This window comes from Spea bombifrons, chromosome 4 (assembly GCF_027358695.1).
Source record: "Spea bombifrons isolate aSpeBom1 chromosome 4, aSpeBom1.2.pri, whole genome shotgun sequence".
NCBI classification, from domain to species: domain Eukaryota; kingdom Metazoa; phylum Chordata; class Amphibia; order Anura; family Pelobatidae; genus Spea; species Spea bombifrons.
Window position 1 is genome coordinate 107,768,452 of NC_071090.1, and position 19,282 is coordinate 107,787,733.

A 19,282-nucleotide genomic window follows, 5' to 3' on the forward strand; every position below is an offset into this window, starting at 1 on the left:
TCTCGTTCTCTGTTTCCATCTTCTTTCCACCCTTCTGCTTGTCTCCATCTCATTCTTTCCACTCCACTGTCTAGTTTCTTTCCCTCTCTTTCTGCAGCAGTCTCTCACCTCGTTTGCTACATTCGCTTTTCTCCCACTCTCATGTGGTCCGGCCCTCTCTGTGTCTCACTTGCTTTCTCACTACCCCTCACTCATTCTTCTTTCGTGGTCACTTTTACTCATTCTCACCCTCTCTATATATATGTCTTTCTGCTCTCTTTTTTTCTGTTCTTCCTCCCTCTCTCTCTGCTTGTCACCTTTTCTCTATCTCTCTCTCCTCCTCTCTGTCTCCCTCTCTCCCCTGTCTCTCTCTTTTTTCCTGTTCTTCCTCCCTCCCTCTCTCTCTGCTTGTCATCTTTTCTCTATCCCTCTCTCCTCCTCTCTGTCTCCCTGTCTCCCCCCTCTTTCTCTCTTTCTTTTTTCCTGTTCTTCCTCCCTCTCTCTCTCTCTCTGCTTGTCACCTTTTCTCTATCCCTCTCTCCTCCTCTCTGTCTCCCTCTCTCCCCTGTCTCTCTCTCTGCGTCACATCGTGCTGAGTCAGAGATTTCTCTTTGTAGCAGAGCCCGGTTCTGCAGTTCCCTTTCTGCTGCATTAAATTTCTTCACACATCCATCTCCTTGTCTTTCTCGCTCTGCCCATTCCCCCCCCCCCGCATCGCGGAGATGTTCTCCCAAGTTACCCGGCTCTATGGACCACTTCCTTAACCCTTCTTGCGCCGAGAACCATTTCCCCAATAACCCTATTCCCAGCCTCCGCCAGGATCCTCTGTGTATTGACTCCTCTCCCCGTCAAACACCTGGAAGGTCGCTCTCTTCGTCAGCACTCACCAGAGTCGCGCTTACCCTCACTCCATTTCTGCAATGCTGTCCTTAACCCCTTTGCTCCTATGCACCAGCTCAACCCCCCTTAACCCTTTCCTTCCCACTTGCCCGCAAAACTGCCCTTTATCACCCCACAGAGTCCCCGTTTCTCAACTTATTTGCTCCAACGTAGCATTCCTGTTTAACCCTTCAACTTCCAGACCAGTGTCACTTAATTCCAATAACCTGCGCAGCTTGAACTGCCAAAGCTCTGGACATTTATACCCCCTTTCCTGGCCATGTTTTTTTGCATGGTGGTCCCTCCTCTGGGACAGCAGAGGACTACAGGGGTATAAAATTGCCGTTGCAGCATAATAGTAGTACATATAATGGGAACCGCCGGCCTTTCTGCGTCCCACCTTTGTGGACGTGACATTTTGTTGGTGGGGGGTTAATTTTATCATCGTTTTTGGGCACAAAATCCTGACAGATACATTTATATGTAGAACACACGGCATTTAATGGCGGGATCGTGTACTTTTTTTAAACATTGGTGCAATGCTATTTTATTTGTTTCCATTTATTCCTCTTTTCTTTTTTTTTTGCACCTGCGCCACCTTTATACAAAGCCCCCCGTATATGTGCGTAGTACCCACATACATGCGCTGCGAGTAGGGTGGAGAGGGAGGAGCCACCGTTAGCTGCATCGGTGCAGAGAGAGGAGAGAGAGAGGAGAGAAGGGGGGAGGAATCAGTGAAGTACCCCCTGATAACTGCAGAGCTGTCCCACCACGGCTCACCGCTCCGCTCTCTCTCTACTTCTCCCTCTGGTTCATTTCTTCCAAGCTTCCAAAACAACTATTTTGTATTCAGCCCCTGGCTTCTTCTTTCGGTCTCCATTTTTTTCTCCTCTCTCTCTATATCGTTCTGCTTTTGACTCACCTGCTCCCCTTCTATGCACCTTTCTTGTCTCCATCCATCTATTAGACTTCACTTTTTTTTTTGTCCCTCTCTTGTCCCATCCCCCTCTCCCCTCCTCCCCCTCGCTGTCTCTCTCCATCCCCCCCTCTGTCTCACTCTCTCTTTTCTTTGAGCTAGTAGCCTCTGTCACGTCTCCTCTTCTGGATTTCACTTCTTTACCTGTCTCCCCCAGATCATCGCTCAGGGCATCTCCCCCTGTACTCTCTCTTCAAACCCCTTGGTCCTCACTACCTCTTCTTCTACCCCCGCTTCATATTCTTCTATTCTTTCTCTGTCCCGTTCTCCCTAGTTCCACCTTTCTATCCAAAAAATGCAAGTTTCTTTTGCTTGCACCGAGCAGACCCTGCGAAGTAGGACCAGTGAGGACCGTTTATGCCCCAATCGCCCCTCGGGTGGGCAAAATGGAGGAACGGGGAGCCAGGCCAAGCAACGCACACCCCCTTTGGGGACTAAGAACCCTAGCCAGGTGCTCCCCATTCTCTCCCGCATCTTGCGCGAGTCCACTGGAAAAGCTACAGGAATGAAATACAGGTAAGATGAACCGGGGGCCCCCGAAACGCTAAATACGCACATAGAACTTTTATAGAGTAATTTGCTCCATACAACCTGCTAGGGATATTTGTGTCGGTGTAACCCATTGACATATACATTATATATATATAAATATATATATATATGGAATCCCTAGAGTATTACTACAGAATTCTAGATTAGAAAGATTGTATTAACCTTTTAAGTGTCAGAGCTGTCCAATACTTTGATCCGTACACTACCATGGATGAAGGATATCTCGTATATGATTGGTAGGATTATGTTCGCACCGATCCGCGGCTCTGCGGTTGCCTCTTCTTATAAACGCACACATGCAGGATTTTGTCTCTTCAATTATTAAGTTATTGGGTAAAGTCATCCGTTTTGGCGAATTTCAAGTTTTTTTTTTGTCTATTTTTAACTCGCTGCCTTTAATAAGTGTTTCTCTCGGGTTATTTTGCTGCTCTGCTTTACGGAATCTTCTCCAATAAACCTAGCAGAGCTTTATCTTGCTGCACTGTTAGTAATAATTATATTGCCCAGGTTTGTAGGGGAGTTTAAATTCCCCCTGACCGTCTAATGCACCAAGTGCTGAGTCGGCCCTGGATAATGTATAGTTAAATCAGCGACGAGAGGGAGAAGCTGAGTGGGGTTGGTTGACACTTCAGAAAGTGGTGGACTCGTTATGTCCTGCCATAAAGCAATCATCTTAATGAGGTTTGGGTGCAGTGGGTGGCAGCGAAGCGTCTCATGATGACCTTCAGGATTAGAATCCGATATATTCTGGGAAATGTAGGAATTAAAACAGAGCCAAAACACCAAGTTTGCATTAAAACCGTCCGTAATGAGTGGAATTCATATTAATCCCCCCTGCGAATGTCTGATAATACGTAATTAGCCATTAACAGAAGATCGCACCGGTCCCAGCTTCACAGGACCCACTTGTGCACCAAGGAGCTACGGGGGGCCCCAAGACCCCCATCCCACATCCCAGGACTCTATGTTATGGCTATGAATCAGAGACTAACCGGAGCGCAGGAGGGACGTGTGTTTCAAAAGAGGAGAAATGGTTTAGATGGAGTGGGAGGAAGTTTTACTCTACTGAGAGGGTGGTAGATAAGCGGAAGAGCCTCCGGGCAGAAGTGGTAGAGCGTAATAGAGTGAGGGAATTAAAACTTGCAAGGGGTTAGCCATTTGGCCACTGGTAACATAAAGGCTTATGGCCGATGGTAATCCTGCACGGTCACAGCTATCGGGAGAGTGGCTACCCGTGCTTGCGTGGCATTGCCCCCTAGTGGTTGGGTGCAGAAGTGACATTAAGTAAAGAGGAAGAGCCAAGTCATGTCAGATCAGCCAATTTTAGACCATTTTAGATCCCTTTTCCCTTTTAAATAAGCCTTACTATCCGATTCTGTTTCTTTAATGATTATTCACGGCTTGGAATGAACGTTTAACATCTGAAGCTAGAGCGTCGCCGAATATAACCACTCCGTTACGATCAATAATAATCCCATTAATAATAATGAGGTCGACATACTATGATTTTTGTTTTGCACATTCAATCAATGACAGATTACGTTACCCCGTTATGTAACTTCCAAACATTCTCGCGGTTTTCATCCCTGATGAATTGAGGTATCGGGTGCGATGGGAAACGCGCGTCCGTTTAACCCTATCCGAGGGACAAAAACGTCATATCGGCAGATCACCAGACATTCCTTATTCAATAACTTACATGCTTTTTCCTTAAATAGGAATTTGGGCAAATCGGGACTTCGGGTTTCTTGTCTGGGACTCGGTAAGTTTATGTCTGTGAAAGGCGAGTATATATATATAGTACTTATTTACTAAAGGTAGAGCACATTGGTGAACAAATGGGCCATATATCTTCTTAAACCCTTTAACCTTTATCAGAGGACCTCTCTAGGCTCGCTATGATGTATCCTGTAGCCAGTGGGTCAGCGGCCCCCCTGTTACAAACCGGGGGTGGCAGGTCGCCCACTTGTGTGATCAGGACCCTCTTCTCAATGGGCTGCTCTCCTGATCTCCTCAACCAGCCCATCGGCTGCCACCAGCACAGCCTCCACAGGCTGCCGCCGGCAGGCGTCCTGTCCGGGCGCTCAGTGTCTTCAGCTTTTTAATGCATTGAAGATGGCCGAATTTGTCCTCTACATGGGATTAGAACATCACACGTTGGCTCGTGGACCCATCAAACCCACTGTTGATTATATTAAAACCTGTTCCCCTCCAATGAAGACTGTGGCCTGTTGGCCGAGGAACATCTAAGGCAGGCCTTACATTTGGTGTACTGTGCGAAGGGACAGCGAGGTTAGAATGGAGGAGAAGGAACCGGCCCGCCTATCGCCGAGTTCTCTCCGGCTTTAAAACGAGAACTGCCGCCATCTCAAAGGTCGAAGAACTACCATTATTTTATCAATGACCTGTCCCGACGTTCTCTCCTTTCTCCTCCACCACCAAACCCCTTCAACGGCTGCCAGAATCAACCAGTAACCATCAGCAACTTAACACTAGAGTAGAGATAACTTAAAGGGGAGGAACAATCACGCAGATCCCGAGAACAGGAAGTTAAGAGTATGGAACTAGGAAGAAATGTGAGATTTGGGAAAATGGCCACATCAGGCTGACCCCCAACAGAATTCCATACATAAAACATACTACCCGTAGGCGAAATGCGTGGGGTTACGCGACGTGCTGCGGGGGCATCTCTTAATGTATCGGTAAAATAACCTCTGTTTTGTGCTTTTCCATGCAGGTACCTGGGTAACGTTTGGTTCGCAAATCACGGATGAGGTGAGAAGGGCAGCGTTGACCGGGGCAGGGAGGGCGTATTCTAGATTTGGGTTTTTACGGCCAAAATCCTCCAAACGGCTAATGTCACCGTGAGGGCACCGTAGTGGCGGCAGGATGGGGGCAAAGCTTTTTCGGTGGCGCCAACGAAGGTCTTTGTGCCTCTCCCACCAGGTGGCAGAGAACCTCATGAATGTAGCCTACGAGCACGGAGTTAATCTGTTCGATACTGCAGAGGTGTACGCGGCCGGAAGGTAAGACAGAGAGAGGTGGTGGTGGTGGGGGGGATGGTAAGACATGGCGGCTGGAAATACAGACTACATGGGAAGGGTTTATTCACTAAACTGTGAGATGTAGGTTAGCTGAGGTTGGGTGGAACATTCCATCAATAACTCATCATTAAGACACAGATGTCCCCCCGCAGAACCTCCCGCGCTCTTGGTTGGCAAAGAAAAAGCCCCATGGTGGAGCCTCCAACAGCTCAGAGCTCTAGGGTAAATGGGCAGATTCCTGAGCTGACCCCTTCATATCCTCATCTGGTTTAATGATACCTGAACATCCCAAGTGGTGCTTCTCTAACTGCTATATCGCAGCTGAAATCCCTGCTTGAAAACAGGTGACCTCATGTAGAATATCTTGACTTCTCGACATGTCATGGCTGCTACGCCAGCAGGATCCACCGTCCATTAAACAGGACCAGCTCGGCCCATCTTGGAGGAGATGCTCGCTTGGGTTGATGTAGTCTAATTGTATGTTTTTCCCTCCAAACTCACAGCTTAGTGAATAAGCCCCTGAGGCAGGGTGAGGGAGAAAAAAAGCAGGCTGCGTCTGTGAGAGAGTAGCAGGTGCTCCAGCGTCAGGAACTTTGTGTAAATTCCTTTTTTTTAAGATTAATTACTGGAAAAAAAGAAGAGAGAGGCGGCAGCGTCTTTATATAATAAATATTAGTAGAAGCTATTTAGAGCAGACTCCTGGAACAGAACATATTTGTATTATATCGCGCAGCGAGCACCGGCGGCCTGACGCCGGCGGCCTTTCCGTGACGCGCTCAACGTTTACATACCGCGAGGGCGATGTATAAATATAGACGCGTTTCCAGAACAGCACCTGCCGTCTAAAAATAGAACCTCGTCTATTATATATATATACACATAAACATATTTAACACATTTTTGGGATGCCTTCCAGCCATGGATCCCATTATAAGCCAACTATATAACTCCTTTCTTTTCTGGAGTCCTGCGCCAGTTATTATTACAAGTTCCAAAATGTAAATTGCCCGACTGCGTTTAACCCAGCCTTGCCCCCCCTCTCTCTTCGCAGAGCAGAGAGGACTCTGGGAAATATCCTTAAGAAGAAGGAATGGAGGTAAGAGCCCGGCGTATCGTACGTTATCTGGAACCCCTCACTCGTCTTCTTTCATAATACTTTTTTGTCTCCGATCAGACGTTCCAGTTACGTCGTGACCACAAAGATCTACTGGGGAGGACAGTGAGTGACTTCCTATTTGCTTTGAATTGATAGCCATCTGCTGAGTGATCTGTGGGTCTGATCATGAGCTTATGCTCTAATTCGTTGATGTGCTCATGCTCCGTCCAGTGATGTATTATAGGTTTTACACTGCCCCTGGCCTGGCCCATTGCAAGGTCCCTCTCCTGTCGCACCCCTGGGCCTACCCTATGGCCACCATCCATTCTTATGAGCGGACCAGCTCGGCACGGTCTTCCATAATGTAAATGGGCTGGTTGCGGAGGATCAGACCAATTAGGAAGCCAGGAGCCTGATCACCCAATAGGACGCGGCCCACCCTCACCGGGACTTGCCTCATATCTTGAAATCTTACTTCTTAGTCGACACATTTTGTAGATTTGTTAATATGTAGATGTAACGATGCTTTGCATTTTTAGTCCAAAGGCGTTTGTGATACCTTTTGGTATCTGCATCATTATCAGCTTTCCAGACCTCAGCGGTCCTTTCTTCCAATGTAATGGGGAAAAAGGGACCTTTGGGTCTACATCTTACTTGAAAGCTGGTCCACTGTAAGCTATTTTTACTGGGATCAATATAACATTATTATTTTTTTAATATATAAATTATTTTGTAGTATGCAAATTATCTGCAGGGGAGGACTCTGCTCTATTATCACTGCCCTGTCTCTCTAATACCTCATGGGACACCGACTCCAAGCCATAGGGTTTGAGCTCTGTCTACTCAAATGTCAGTAGGCTGCTGATAAAGGTGTTGCTTGCACGGGAACCAGCAGTCTAACCTCTGTCTTCTGTCCTCGCAGAGCAGAGACTGAGAGGGGACTGTCCCGGAAACATATCATTGAAGGTAAGTCTCACAAAAGCTCAACCTCAAGATACCTGCCTCTTAAACTGAGCCAAGTTGTTGTTGAGTGGGACCATCTCCCACCAGTGTCATTTCCTACTTGGCGCAGTCAGACTGAAGGCTTTAGGAGCCAGTTTGCTTTGCGCCGACCTACCGTTGGCCAGAGACTCTTAACAATTTTAACTTTAGGGTATTATCTATTCTTCCTCCTCATACCGGCAGATCAGCCCTGCTCCCCCCACCGTCTAGTCGCCCGTTTCTCCTGCTGTAACGACTCAAACCTTAATCAGTCGTTGGTCTCATCTTAGATTCAGGAGCCGTATGTCTATCCCATGCATGTTTAAATCTTCTCGCTGTGTAAGCCTCTGTCTCTTCTGACAGGAGGCCGTTCCACGTATCTACCCTGCCCCTGACCCTTTACTGTTTTGTAAAATGATTCCCATTTCTGTACTTTAAGCTTCTGTTCTGGTTGATTATTCCTGAGAATCCTTCATTGAATGAATTCTTCCTTGGATTGCAACGACTGGTAGAGGTTTTCCATTCCAATATGTCCGCCAAAATAGGCCACTGGAGGGTCATGAGGGCTACCTACTCTAGGACGCGCATGAAAAAGCAGAAAATGTGAGAAATTATAAATGTGACGCTTCCTCGCCTGATTTTTTTGACATTTCTCTGTAACGCAGGACTCAGAGGCTCCTTGGAGCGTCTTCAGCTGGATTATGTAGACATTGTGTTTGCCAACCGTATGGATGCTAACAGTCCGATGGAAGGTAAATCCACTTCTCGTTTCTCTTTTCTTGTTGAACGCGTGTTCTGTGCTTTTTGCCTGAGAATGTAACGTAAAAGCCGTCTATTTTCTGAACTGTGCAATGTTATTTATTAACTTGAGGTGAATATTTCACTTCCATGGTTACATTATACGTTACCAAAGGCTGACATCGGTGACACAGGCGAGGAACAAAATAAGTAGATAAACCAAAGGGTCAATAATCCAAAGAGCAAAACAAATGGCGGCGAGGAGTCCTGAGGAGCTCTGAAAGGCTGTCCACCAGTACTCAGATGTGTTATATAGGCCTTGCCAGGGATTGGACACACCTAGGGGTGTGGCTACCACTAACTGGTCTTTCTTAGGTAACAGGAAGGACCTAGGGGTGTGGCTAGAGCTACCTGGGGTTCCTAAGTGATTGGAAGTACCTAGGAGGTGTGGCTGAAGCTCCTGGGCTTCCCCAAATGACTGGAAGTACCTGGAAGCATGAAGTTGTGGTGGCTACCAAGCTTCCCAGGTGGCTCCTGTCCCTATCAGGTCTATGCTAGGCAGCGGTGGTCCCTGTCAGTGCCTGGATGGGGGGCCGTATGGCCGCCAAGCTGGTAAGAGGGCATGAGGCTCGTTTCTACACCACCTCTTGAACTCGCTCTTTCCTTCAGGCTGGCTGCGGATCTTGGAGGCTGCGTTTCATAACCAGCTGAAGAAATGCGGGTTTGTGGATTCGCTTCTTGAGAGATTTCAGATTCTTTGCCGTAAATCTGCTCTCTCTCTCTCTCTCTCTCGCTCTGTTACTCGGTTGCTGTTCATGGTGCTGAATGTTAGCGTATGGAACACAGATGGGTTTTATGGAGCAGCTGTGTCACACTCAAGGGCCAAGGCTCCGAATATACCGAAAAAGCCTGCTTCACCCATTAATTGTTGGCAGTTTTAGTCGGTGGCTTGAATTGTAGAGACCCCCCCCCCCCAGCCTTTATCAGTAACGGATCTCATGGCTGGCGTGCCACTCCTTGGAATCTTGTGGGCTTCCTATTTATTATCTTTTGTGGTTGTCCCAATTATGTTGAGTTCTTGCCGGGTATTTTGTAGTTGGCGGTGTCTCTGCACCTTTTCGACCCTCACTGACAATAATTCACTGGGTGAGAGCAGAATAGTGATGGCCTCAGAGAGTGTCACTTTTTGGGTAGCCCCTTCTGTTAGAAACCATTCGGCCCCCCGTCTACCCGCCCGTTTCTCCTGCTGTAAAGCCTCAGACCTTAATCAGTCGTTGGTCTTGTCACGAGCCTGACCCATGCATGGTTACATTCCCTCACTGTATTACCATCTACCACCTCTGCTGGGAGGCTATTCCACTTATCTACCACCATCCCAGTAAAGTAAATCTCCCTTACATTCCATCTAACCATAGGAACCAAGACACTTCATATGAAACCGCGCTTCACAAGTCAGATGCCATATGGGAAAAAAATTCCAGAGATCCTTTCTTGGCCACACAGTTTAATAACAAGTTAACGATGCAGTTATTTCATTTTCTATGAAATAACTCTGGACATTTAACAATAAACTGGAAGATTTCTAATGATTTCAACTATAAAAGCCCCAAATTAGAATGTTTTTCCAATCTTTTTCCAAGATTCGTTAAATCCGAGCCCCTTTCCCTCGGCTTCTCACACGGAGTCTGCAGGTCTCTCCACAGACGGACAAAGAGAGCCGGAGCCTAAAAATAGACAGCTCTATATTTACCCGAATTATATGCAGGATTATGAAGATTTCCGCCAGGCGGCCTGCAGAAGGGAACACTGCCGCCTAGAAATACTGTCACATAAACACAGCAAAATATCCCTGTCAGACAGGGGACAGATAGCTCGGGCTGCGCTCTCTCTGTATATACAGGGGACAGATAGCTCGGGCTGCGCTCTCTCTGTATATACAGGGGACAGATAGCTCGGGCCGCGCTCTCTCTGTATATACAGGGGACAGATAGCTCGGGCTGCGCTCTCTCTGTATATACAGGGGACAGATAGCTCGGGCTGCGCTCTCTCTGTATATACAGGGGGCAGATAGCTCGGGCTGCGCTCTCTCTGTATATACAGGGGACAGATAGCTCGGGCTGCGCTCTCTCTGTATATACAGGGGACAGATAGCTCGGGCTGCGCTCTCTCTGTATATACAGGGGACAGATAGCTCGGGCCGCGCTCTCTCTGTATATACAGGGGACAGATAGCTCGGGCTGCGCTCTCTCTGTATATACAGGGGACAGATAGCTCGGGCTGCACTCTCTCTGTATATACAGGGGACAGATAGCTCGGGCTGCACTCTCTCTGTATATACAGGGGACAGATAGCTCGGGCTGCGCTCTCTCTGTATATACAGGGGACAGATAGCTCGGGCTGCGCTCTCTCTGTATATACAGGGGACAGATAGCTCGGGCTGCGCTCTCTCTGTATATACAGGGGACAGATAGCTCGGGCTGCACTCTCTCTGTATATACAGGGGACAGATAGCTCGGGCTGCACTCTCTCTGTATATACAGGGGACAGATAGCTCGGGCTGCGCTCTCTCTGTATATACAGGGGACAGATAGCTCGGGCTGCGCTCTCTCTGTATATACAGGGGACAGATAGCTCGGGCTGCGCTCTCTCTGTATATACAGGGGACAGATAGCTCGGGACGCGCTCTCTCTGTATATACAGGGGACAGATAGCTCGGGCTGCGCTCTCTCTGTATATACAGGGGACAGATAGCTCGGGCTGCGCTCTCTCTGTATATACAGGGGACAGATAGCTCGGGACGCGCTCTCTCTGTATATACAGGGGACAGATAGCTCGGGCTGCGCTCTCTCTGTATACACAGGGGACAGATAGCTCGGGCCGCGCTCTCTCTGTATATACAGGGGACAGATAGCTCGGGCCGCGCTCTCTCTGTATATACAGGGGACAGATAGCTCGGGACGCGCTCTCTCTGTATATACAGGGGACAGATAGCTCGGGCCGCGCTCTCTCTGTATATACAGGGGACAGATAGCTCGGGCCGCGCTCTCTCTGTATATACAGGGGACAGATAGCTCGGGCCGCGCTCTCTCTGTATATACAGGGGACAGATAGCTCGGGCTGCGCTCTCTCTGTATATACAGGAGACAGATAGCTCGGGCCGCGCTCTCTCTGTATATACAGGGGACAGATAGCTCGGGCCGCGCTCTCTCTGTATATACAGGGGACAGATAGCTCGGGCTGCGCTCTCTCTGTATATACAGGGGACAGATAGCTCGGGCTGCGCTCTCTCTGTATATACAGGGGACAGATAGCTCGGGCTGCGCTCTCTCTGTATATACAGGGGACAGATAGCTCGGGCTGCGCTCTCTCTGTATATACAGGGGACAGATAGCTCGGGCTGCGCTCTCTCTGTATATACAGGGGACAGATAGCTCGGGCCGCGCTCTCTCTCTGTATATACAGGGGACAGATAGCTCGGGCCGCGCTCTCTCTGTATATACAGGGGACAGATAGCTCGGGCCGCACTCTCTCTGTATATACAGGGGACAGATAGCTCGGGCTGCGCTCTCTCTGTATATACAGGGGACAGATAGCTCGGGCTGCGCTCTCTCTCTGTATATACAGGGGACAGATAGCTCGGGCCGCGCTCTGTCTGTATATACAGGGGGCAGATAGCTCGGGCCGCGCTCTCTCTGTATATACAGGGGACAGATAGCTCGGGCTGCGCTCTCTCTGTATATACAGGGGACAGATAGCTCGGGCTGCGCTCTCTCTGTATATACAGGGGACAGATAGCTCGGGCTGCGCTCTCTCTGTATATACAGGGGACAGATGGCTCGGGCTGCGCTCTCTCTGTATATACAGGGGACAGATAGCTCGGGCTGCACTCTCTCTCTCTCTATATAAATATTTTTTGCTTAACTTGTATTCTTGTGCTGTCTTTGCAGAAATTGTTAGAGCCATGACGTTTGTTATCAACCAGGGGATGGCTATGTACTGGGGAACATCACGCTGGAGTGCGATGGAAATTATGGTAAATCAGGGGATGGGAGAAACTTTCTGATAACGCGTATTTATGTCTACATGTTAATGGAAAGGTTGAAAGAGCTCAGAGTCAATGTGCAGCATGCTAAGGCAGACAGCTCAATGTAAAGTTGCAACAATGAAACAAGAAAGACAGGTACAGTCTGTAAAACTCTTTAGATCACTATATAGAGCACTAATAACGAGACTTGTGCATTTTAATTTGTAAGAATTTTAACGAAACTTGACAATTTCGTCAATCTTTACAAACGTCCAAAACCGAGGAGGGAGTCCCAAACGTAAATGAAGCAGAAATCTCTTCATTTACTTTCAGATTGGGTTGGGTTTTTTTTACTCTCGCATGTTCTCTGTCAATGTCTCCCTGCCTTGTCCACGTTTCCAAGTCTCTGATTCTGGTTCTCCGTTTCTTCTCCGGTGGTCCGCTTGTCCCGGCTCTCCACAGGGTTATCCCAGCCGTGTGTAGTAGTTCTGTAACAGGGCGGAGCCTAGGCGCACACCCTCTATCCCGATTGGAGGAATGGGGGAGAGGCTATCCCCATGGTGTGCACTGAGGTGTTGAGGAAGTACTACATCAGGCCAGAATAATGCAAACAGATCAGTGGAGAAAGAGAAGTGTAGTAACGCTATAGGGTGGAGCCTCGGCGCACGCCATGGAGAAAGCCTCTCCCCTATTCCTCCAATAGACGAAGAGGGTGTGCGGTGGGGCTCCACCCTGACGCCGGAACAACTACACCAGGATAACAAGAAGTGAAGACATGGAGAAGGTAGGGAGACACTGACAGAAAGCGTGTGAGAGAATGAGAGCGTATGACAGAGTGAATGAGTGATAGAGTGTGTGAATGACAGCAAACCCTTTGAATTTTGTCCAAATATGAGGCACTAAATTTCTTTAAAATAATTCAGACATTTTTAAAATATTTTTAACCACCACCCGAACATTTAATATACGTTGACATTGAACGCATCCCATTTGTTTCATCCTGCAGGAAGCGTATTCTGTCGCCCGTCAATTTAATCTAATCCCACCCGTCTGCGAGCAGGCGGAGTATCATCTGTTCCAACGTGAAAAGGTGGAGACCCAGCTACCTGAACTGTATCACAAGATAGGTGAGCGGCAGAGACCAGGAAAGGGTGACCGTTACCACACAGTCTATTTACGTTAATGCTTCATTTATGTAAATGTTCCCCTCTTTTTTCATTGGCTTGTCTGTGGCTCTCGATAATGTCCAGGAACGATTGAATGATATATTTCTTCTACAGGCCAGCATTATCTAATCAATTTCCTGTCCTAGGGTTCATTCTCTTCTTCTCGCCCCTACAAAAGCTGCTTCAACCAGTCTACAACATTCAGCAACTTAACAATATGGGAGAGATATCCAATGTAATTTGTAATTACAAAATTACAAATGCTGGTAACTGAGAAGATAAGGGAGGATTTTTTGAGTAGAAAAAATTTCTAGTCTGCCTCAAACCTTTATCAGCGCTTAGATTCAGAATTACCTTACCCCCTATCCTTTCATCGGTGCATTAGTCTCTACCACTTCTGCTGGGAGGCTGTTCCATGTATCTGTCGCCCTCTCACTAAAGTAAAACTTTCTTGGCTTCCATTCCATCTCAGCCTCTTACCCTTTATAGTGTTAGATTCTGGCCTCTTGTTGTAAAATTTCTCCCCATCCTCTCATTCTCTCTCTACTTTACCCCAAGCCGGAAATACTAAAATCCCTTAATTTTTTTTTTACATAATATATATATATATATTATTTTAACCTGTACATTTTTTACAGGACTGTATAATATAGGATTTAAAATGACAGGTTTAGGAAAGAGATCCATTGTCTTTTTTAAATAGTCTTTTTATATATATATATATATATATATATATATATATATATATATATATATATATATATTTATATTTATTTTTTGTTATTCATCAGGTGTTGGCTCTATGACGTGGTCTCCTTTGGCCTGTGGTCTAATCACAGGGAAATATGCAGAGAGCGTTCCAGAAAAATCCAGAGCATCTTTTAAGGTAATCCTTCAATAGAAACCTGAGACCTGATATGACCCTCCTTACTGCTTGACCTTTTTATTATATGGTACCGATTTCCAACCGGAGAACTGAACAGCTTCTAAGATTTCAGGGGGTTCCTAGCGTTCGGCACTCAAGGACCACAGCAGTTGTTGCTTGAAACTCCACTATAAATTGGAATATAAGCTGTGACCCCAAAATCTTTAGCATCCAGGTGTTGGGGAACCTAGAATATTGTCTGGAAATGTTGACCTAGATGTCTGGATTTATATTGATCACCCTTAAAAAAGTTTTAAACAAGTCACTAGGCCACTTTTTGTTCAGGGTTACAAGTGGCTGAAAGAGAAAGCTGCAAGCGCAGAAGGCAAAAAGCAGCACTCCAAGGTGAAGGAACTTCATCCCATCGCTGAACGTCTTAACTGCACCGTCACACAACTGGCCATCGGTAAGTAGAACGTGCACTCATTGAGTGTTATCTCTACCTCGAAACTACTATTGCAGTAGTCAACACAGAATCTCTTGTGATTTTAGCATGGTGCCTGAGGAGCGAAGGGGTCAGCTCGGTGCTTCTGGGCGTTTCTAACTGTGACCAGCTACTGGAGAACCTCGGGTCAATCCAGGTGAGACTGGCACGCATCTCAATATTTAATCCCACCAAACCAGTAAGTAGGAGAGTATGACGATGTGTGGAGCAGCTGAACCATGAGGCTCTGTGGCGCAATGGATAGCGCATTGGACTTCTAGAGTGTGAAGTAATTCAAAGGTTGTGGGTTCGAGTCCCACCAGAGTCGCTTGATTTTTTTTTTCGTTCTAACTTTACTGAGAGGACAGTAAATGAGCGGAACAGCTTCCCTTCAAAATTAATAGAGGTCAGAGAATGTTTAAGACAAGATCAAGGACTGATTAAGATCACAAGAGTCTTAAATTAGGAAAAATAGGTGGACTAAATGGGTAAAAAGGTTCTTATTTGCCTCAAATTCTGTTTCTATCATCTGATCTCCCAAACACTTTCATTATCGCCAAAGCAAATGTATTACATTGGGGGAGCTCAGGGGGGCAGTTTTTTTTTTTAAAATGGGGACTGTCCTCTTTAAACCAGGACAGTTGCAAAGTATTGATTGGCCTCCTTTATTATTACCATTCTATGTTGTCTAAAGTCGTTAGTAGCGATCTCATCACAACCCCCCCATTCCCCCCACCCCGGTATTAGGAAGGTTTAGGTATTATTGGATGGTCTCTGACCTCACGCTGAAAGACAATGTCAGCATATAAACATAGTAATTCTAAACACTAGTTTTTGTTTATATGAGCTGGCTCTGGTGCAGAAAAAGTTGAGCTGGGGAAGCCAGACCTTCTATTTGGCTCAATGTGTTTGGAGAAGTGGTAATGGTTGCACCATAGACATTGAAGGAGACTTTTGAAGGAATATTCACATTGGGCCAAGCAAGACCTTCTACTTGGCTCATCTGTGTTGGGCCAAGCCAGACCTTCTTGGCTCATCTGTGCTGAGCCAAGCCAGACCTTCTTGGCTCATCTGTGCTGAGCCAAGCCAGACCTTCTTGGCTCATCTGTGCTGAGCCAAACCAGACCTTCTTGGCTCATCTGTGCTGAGCCAAACCAGACCTTCTTGGCTCATCTGTGCTGAGCCAAACCAGACCTTCTTGGCTCATCTGTGCTGAGCCATGCCATACCTTCTCCTTGGCTTAAGTTGCACATGAACCAAACCAGACTTACCCACCAAATACAGAGTTATGGTTGCACGTGAGGACCAAACTTTGAAATGGGGTTAGGCGAATTAATCATCTTTGCGTCACCTTCCACCACTCCAGTGATGGAAGATGGTCTCAAGCCCACACTTCATCCTGCTATATAATACACACACACGCAGCTTAAAGAACAGAGACGTCTGTATTCCACCTATTTTCACCTCTCTTTCCAACAGGTTTTGTCTCAGTTAACACCTCAGATCGTAGCAGAAATCGACCAGATTCTCGGCAACAAACCCAGCATAAAGAAGGATTCCAGAGCGTGAGGTTTCACCATCCGCGTTCGGGAACTTCCAACAAGTCTCCTTATGCAGGAGATAAAGGACATATCACGCTAGCCTGGTGCATGCTCCCCCCCTCTGGCAGTGCTGAGAGAGCGGGAGGAGAACATTTAACCAGCAATAAGGGGACAAGTATCGTCTGCCTGCTTAATACTACGGGGTCAACACATGCATTTACTCATGTCACCCTACAGACGGAGGGGCAGGAGTTTAACCCTTTTGTGTCCTTATTGATTAGGGGACAGGCTCCCGACACCCTTCCATTCTGTACTGTGGGAGGGACAGGCTGAGTCGTGCTAAGGAGTTTGGACAATAATGGGTTTTCTCGATATCACCCAACCTCTGTTGGTGAGACCGATTCTTACTGTTCCTTCCATCCACAGCCAAGAGGGACAGCCTTGCTCCACTATGGGAGGTTTATAGTTTGTCATTGGCTCCCACAGGGTAGGGGTAGAGATGGAGCGCCTGCAATGCCTTCTAGCACTCGCTGTTGAAGAACTGGCTGGTCGGTTCTATGGTGGTCACAGCCATCTTGTGGTCCCCCATTTGTGCCTAAGGACATCTGAGATGTAAGTCAAGCCCAGGACATGTTCCTATAATTTCACCCTACCCCACACCACACCACAAAAAAAATGTCCACAGAGACCCATATCCCTTCTGTTGGTGTCTTCTAATGGAAGTGCAACCAATCCGTAATCTCCATTTGTCTGTAGTGAAAGGTACCCCAAAGCAATAATTGTTATCCATAGATGGAGGACATTTATATCACTGTCGTTCTAAGGACAGACTGGTATCTCCACACGGGGATAAAAGCCTAATGCCCTTCTTTGTATGTGTCACTGTGGGGGCCAGACTCGCAGGCCTCTCTTTATGTCGCCTTGCAGGGTGAGGGACAGACTCATGACCACACCTGGGCACAACCGAGCTGACTGCCAATCAGAAATAAATGGGGAACAACTGGGAGTATCCAATACATCGAATCAAAGCACAGCCCAAGACTTTGACCCCTATTATCGTCTCTCGATCAGCCCATTCACCCCAGGAATCTGCCAATTGCCCCCCCCTGGAAATCTGATGATTCACCCTGATAGTCCATTCACCGTGACAATCCAATCATTCTCCCAGAAGGTCGGCCTATTCAACCCCAGAATTTAGCCGTTCAGAGACTGTAGTGAAAGCCTCGAGACCTCTAGTCAGGCTCCGAGAGTCCCCAGGTATGGTCACAGCTCCGTTGTATCACACTGCAGGGGTACGTCGTCGCAAAATAACAACCGCGCGGGTACTGTATCTGAAAGCATTCCGTCAGTATGTGTGCAGCTCTCATCACCGCTACATCTGCATGTTCAAAAAAAAAAACATGGAGTCCGCAATATCCGTAGGTTTAAAATCTGTGATGCCCGTCTGCCAAGCCCTGGGATCGTTAGCTTTATAAAACCGACTGATACAAGAACGGCGCCGGTATCTTTCTTTTCATTGTTAAAGGTCTCATGGACTTCACGACGTCATTACACCGGTTCAAACACTAGAGGGCAGCACAGACGACGGAAGAGTCTTTCATTCCGCGCATTCTTTCTTGGGTTGTGTTTGCATTTTTATTGTTTTATATAGCGCCATCATATTCTGTAGTGCTGTACAACGGGTAGACAGGACATAACAAGTGGTATATAACATCAATTTGACTTAACAGATGAAACACATACACATTCACTCTGATGCACAGTTGCACATACATTCATACACATACACTAACATACACATACACAGTCCCTCTCACACACTTACACCAACACATACTCACTCTATCACACATCATACCCTTACCGTACCAGCAGGCTTTCACACTGCGCGAGCAGCCGCGCCATTACCGCGGGGTCACGTAGCATTGCATTATGTGACCCCCCCACCTCGCGTGGGCCGGTCCAAGTGAGACCGGCCTGTTTCCAGATTTTTGGGGTCGGCCTGTAGCTGAAGAGCACGGCGTTTGAGACAGCGTGTCTCCGGGTTGGGCGCCTTCCTCTTGCCCTCACAAGACCAGGCAGCGGTGTTACCTCCATACCGGCAACCTTCTAAATGAGCCGAGACCCTCTCAATATTAACCCTTTGTGCAGATTTTACGTAGCGAATCAAACGCCCTGTAAAGCCGGACCTTGCGGAAACCTGTCATTGAACAATACACTTAACTGAGTCACCTGCATTCAAACAGGGAAATCAACCACAACATAGCAAAAGCACTAATCAGGAGCCTTAGATATCGTCAGATCAATGTGGAGTATGAAGAAGTCCTTTTCTAGAAGGTTCCTAAATATACAAAAAAAAAAAGTGCGAGTCTTTAGAGGAACTTGACTTTGAAATCCTGTCGGGAGGCAGTCCAGCCGGAGGCCACTAATGACACATTTCTACACCTCATCGCAGAAGATTCCCAACCTGACACGCAGCCAAAACCTCTTCTGGAGCAGGATGCGTTTGTGCTTGTAACGCTCTTTGTGTCCGACGTGCAACCCCCCCCCGCGCATTCTCTCGCCTACGGGACCGGCCTGCCTTTACCAAACCGGATCATTCCTGCGCGTTCGCTTGGATCGGATGTGAATGCATTAATAAGAGAACTGCAGGAAAGAGCCATGAAAGGAACGTATCCGTGAAGAGAGGTCAGAGGTCAAAGCTTAGGAGTTGTGGTTACCCGGCAGATCAGCCCCTGGTGGTGGCATTCCTGCCACGTTGATATCGGGGTAGTACCCCACATCATGGCATCACTGCTCTCAAGAACAGGCATTAGGGCATCACCGTGACAATGAAATTCTGACACGCGGAGGCTGTAAACACTCGAGCAGGAAAGGCAGAAGCTGGAGAACGTGAGACAGCTAGAAAGGGAATGAGCCATAAAAAACACAGAAGAATGACATAAGCAGCCTATGAT

At 47.3% G+C, this 19,282-nt stretch overlaps 1 protein-coding gene and 1 non-coding gene across 2 annotated transcripts; both read left to right on the forward strand.

Moving 5' to 3' along the window:
- The first annotated feature begins 2,048 nt into the window (after positions 1–2,048).
- Positions 2,049–17,026, forward strand: KCNAB3 (potassium voltage-gated channel subfamily A regulatory beta subunit 3). The gene is made up of 14 exons (XM_053463162.1): positions 2,049–2,350; positions 4,105–4,148; positions 5,124–5,161; positions 5,333–5,412; positions 6,482–6,526; positions 6,605–6,649; positions 7,449–7,492; positions 8,173–8,259; positions 12,193–12,278; positions 13,276–13,396; positions 14,227–14,321; positions 14,646–14,766; positions 14,853–14,941; positions 16,264–17,026. Exons 1-14 carry the CDS (start codon positions 2,130–2,132, stop codon positions 16,351–16,353), a joined length of 1,206 nt encoding a protein of 401 aa, XP_053319137.1. The 5' UTR covers positions 2,049–2,129; the 3' UTR covers positions 16,354–17,026.
- Positions 15,028–15,112, forward strand: TRNAR-UCU (transfer RNA arginine (anticodon UCU)). The gene is given in 2 exon segments: positions 15,028–15,064; positions 15,077–15,112. It is a non-coding gene; the product is annotated as a tRNA-Arg (tRNA).
- Positions 17,027–19,282: the final 2,256 nt, after the last annotated feature.

Coding starts and splice junctions, on each gene's coding strand:
- KCNAB3 (XM_053463162.1), top strand. CDS start 2,130: ATGCAAGTTTCTTTTGCTTGCACCGAGCAGACCCTGCGAAGTAGGACC. Junction 5,413..6,481: donor GAGGTGTACGCGGCCGGAAG/GTAAGACAGAGA, acceptor CTCTCTTCGCAG/AGCAGAGAGGACTCTGGGAA. Junction 7,493..8,172: donor CCGGAAACATATCATTGAAG/GTAAGTCTCACA, acceptor TCTGTAACGCAG/GACTCAGAGGCTCCTTGGAG.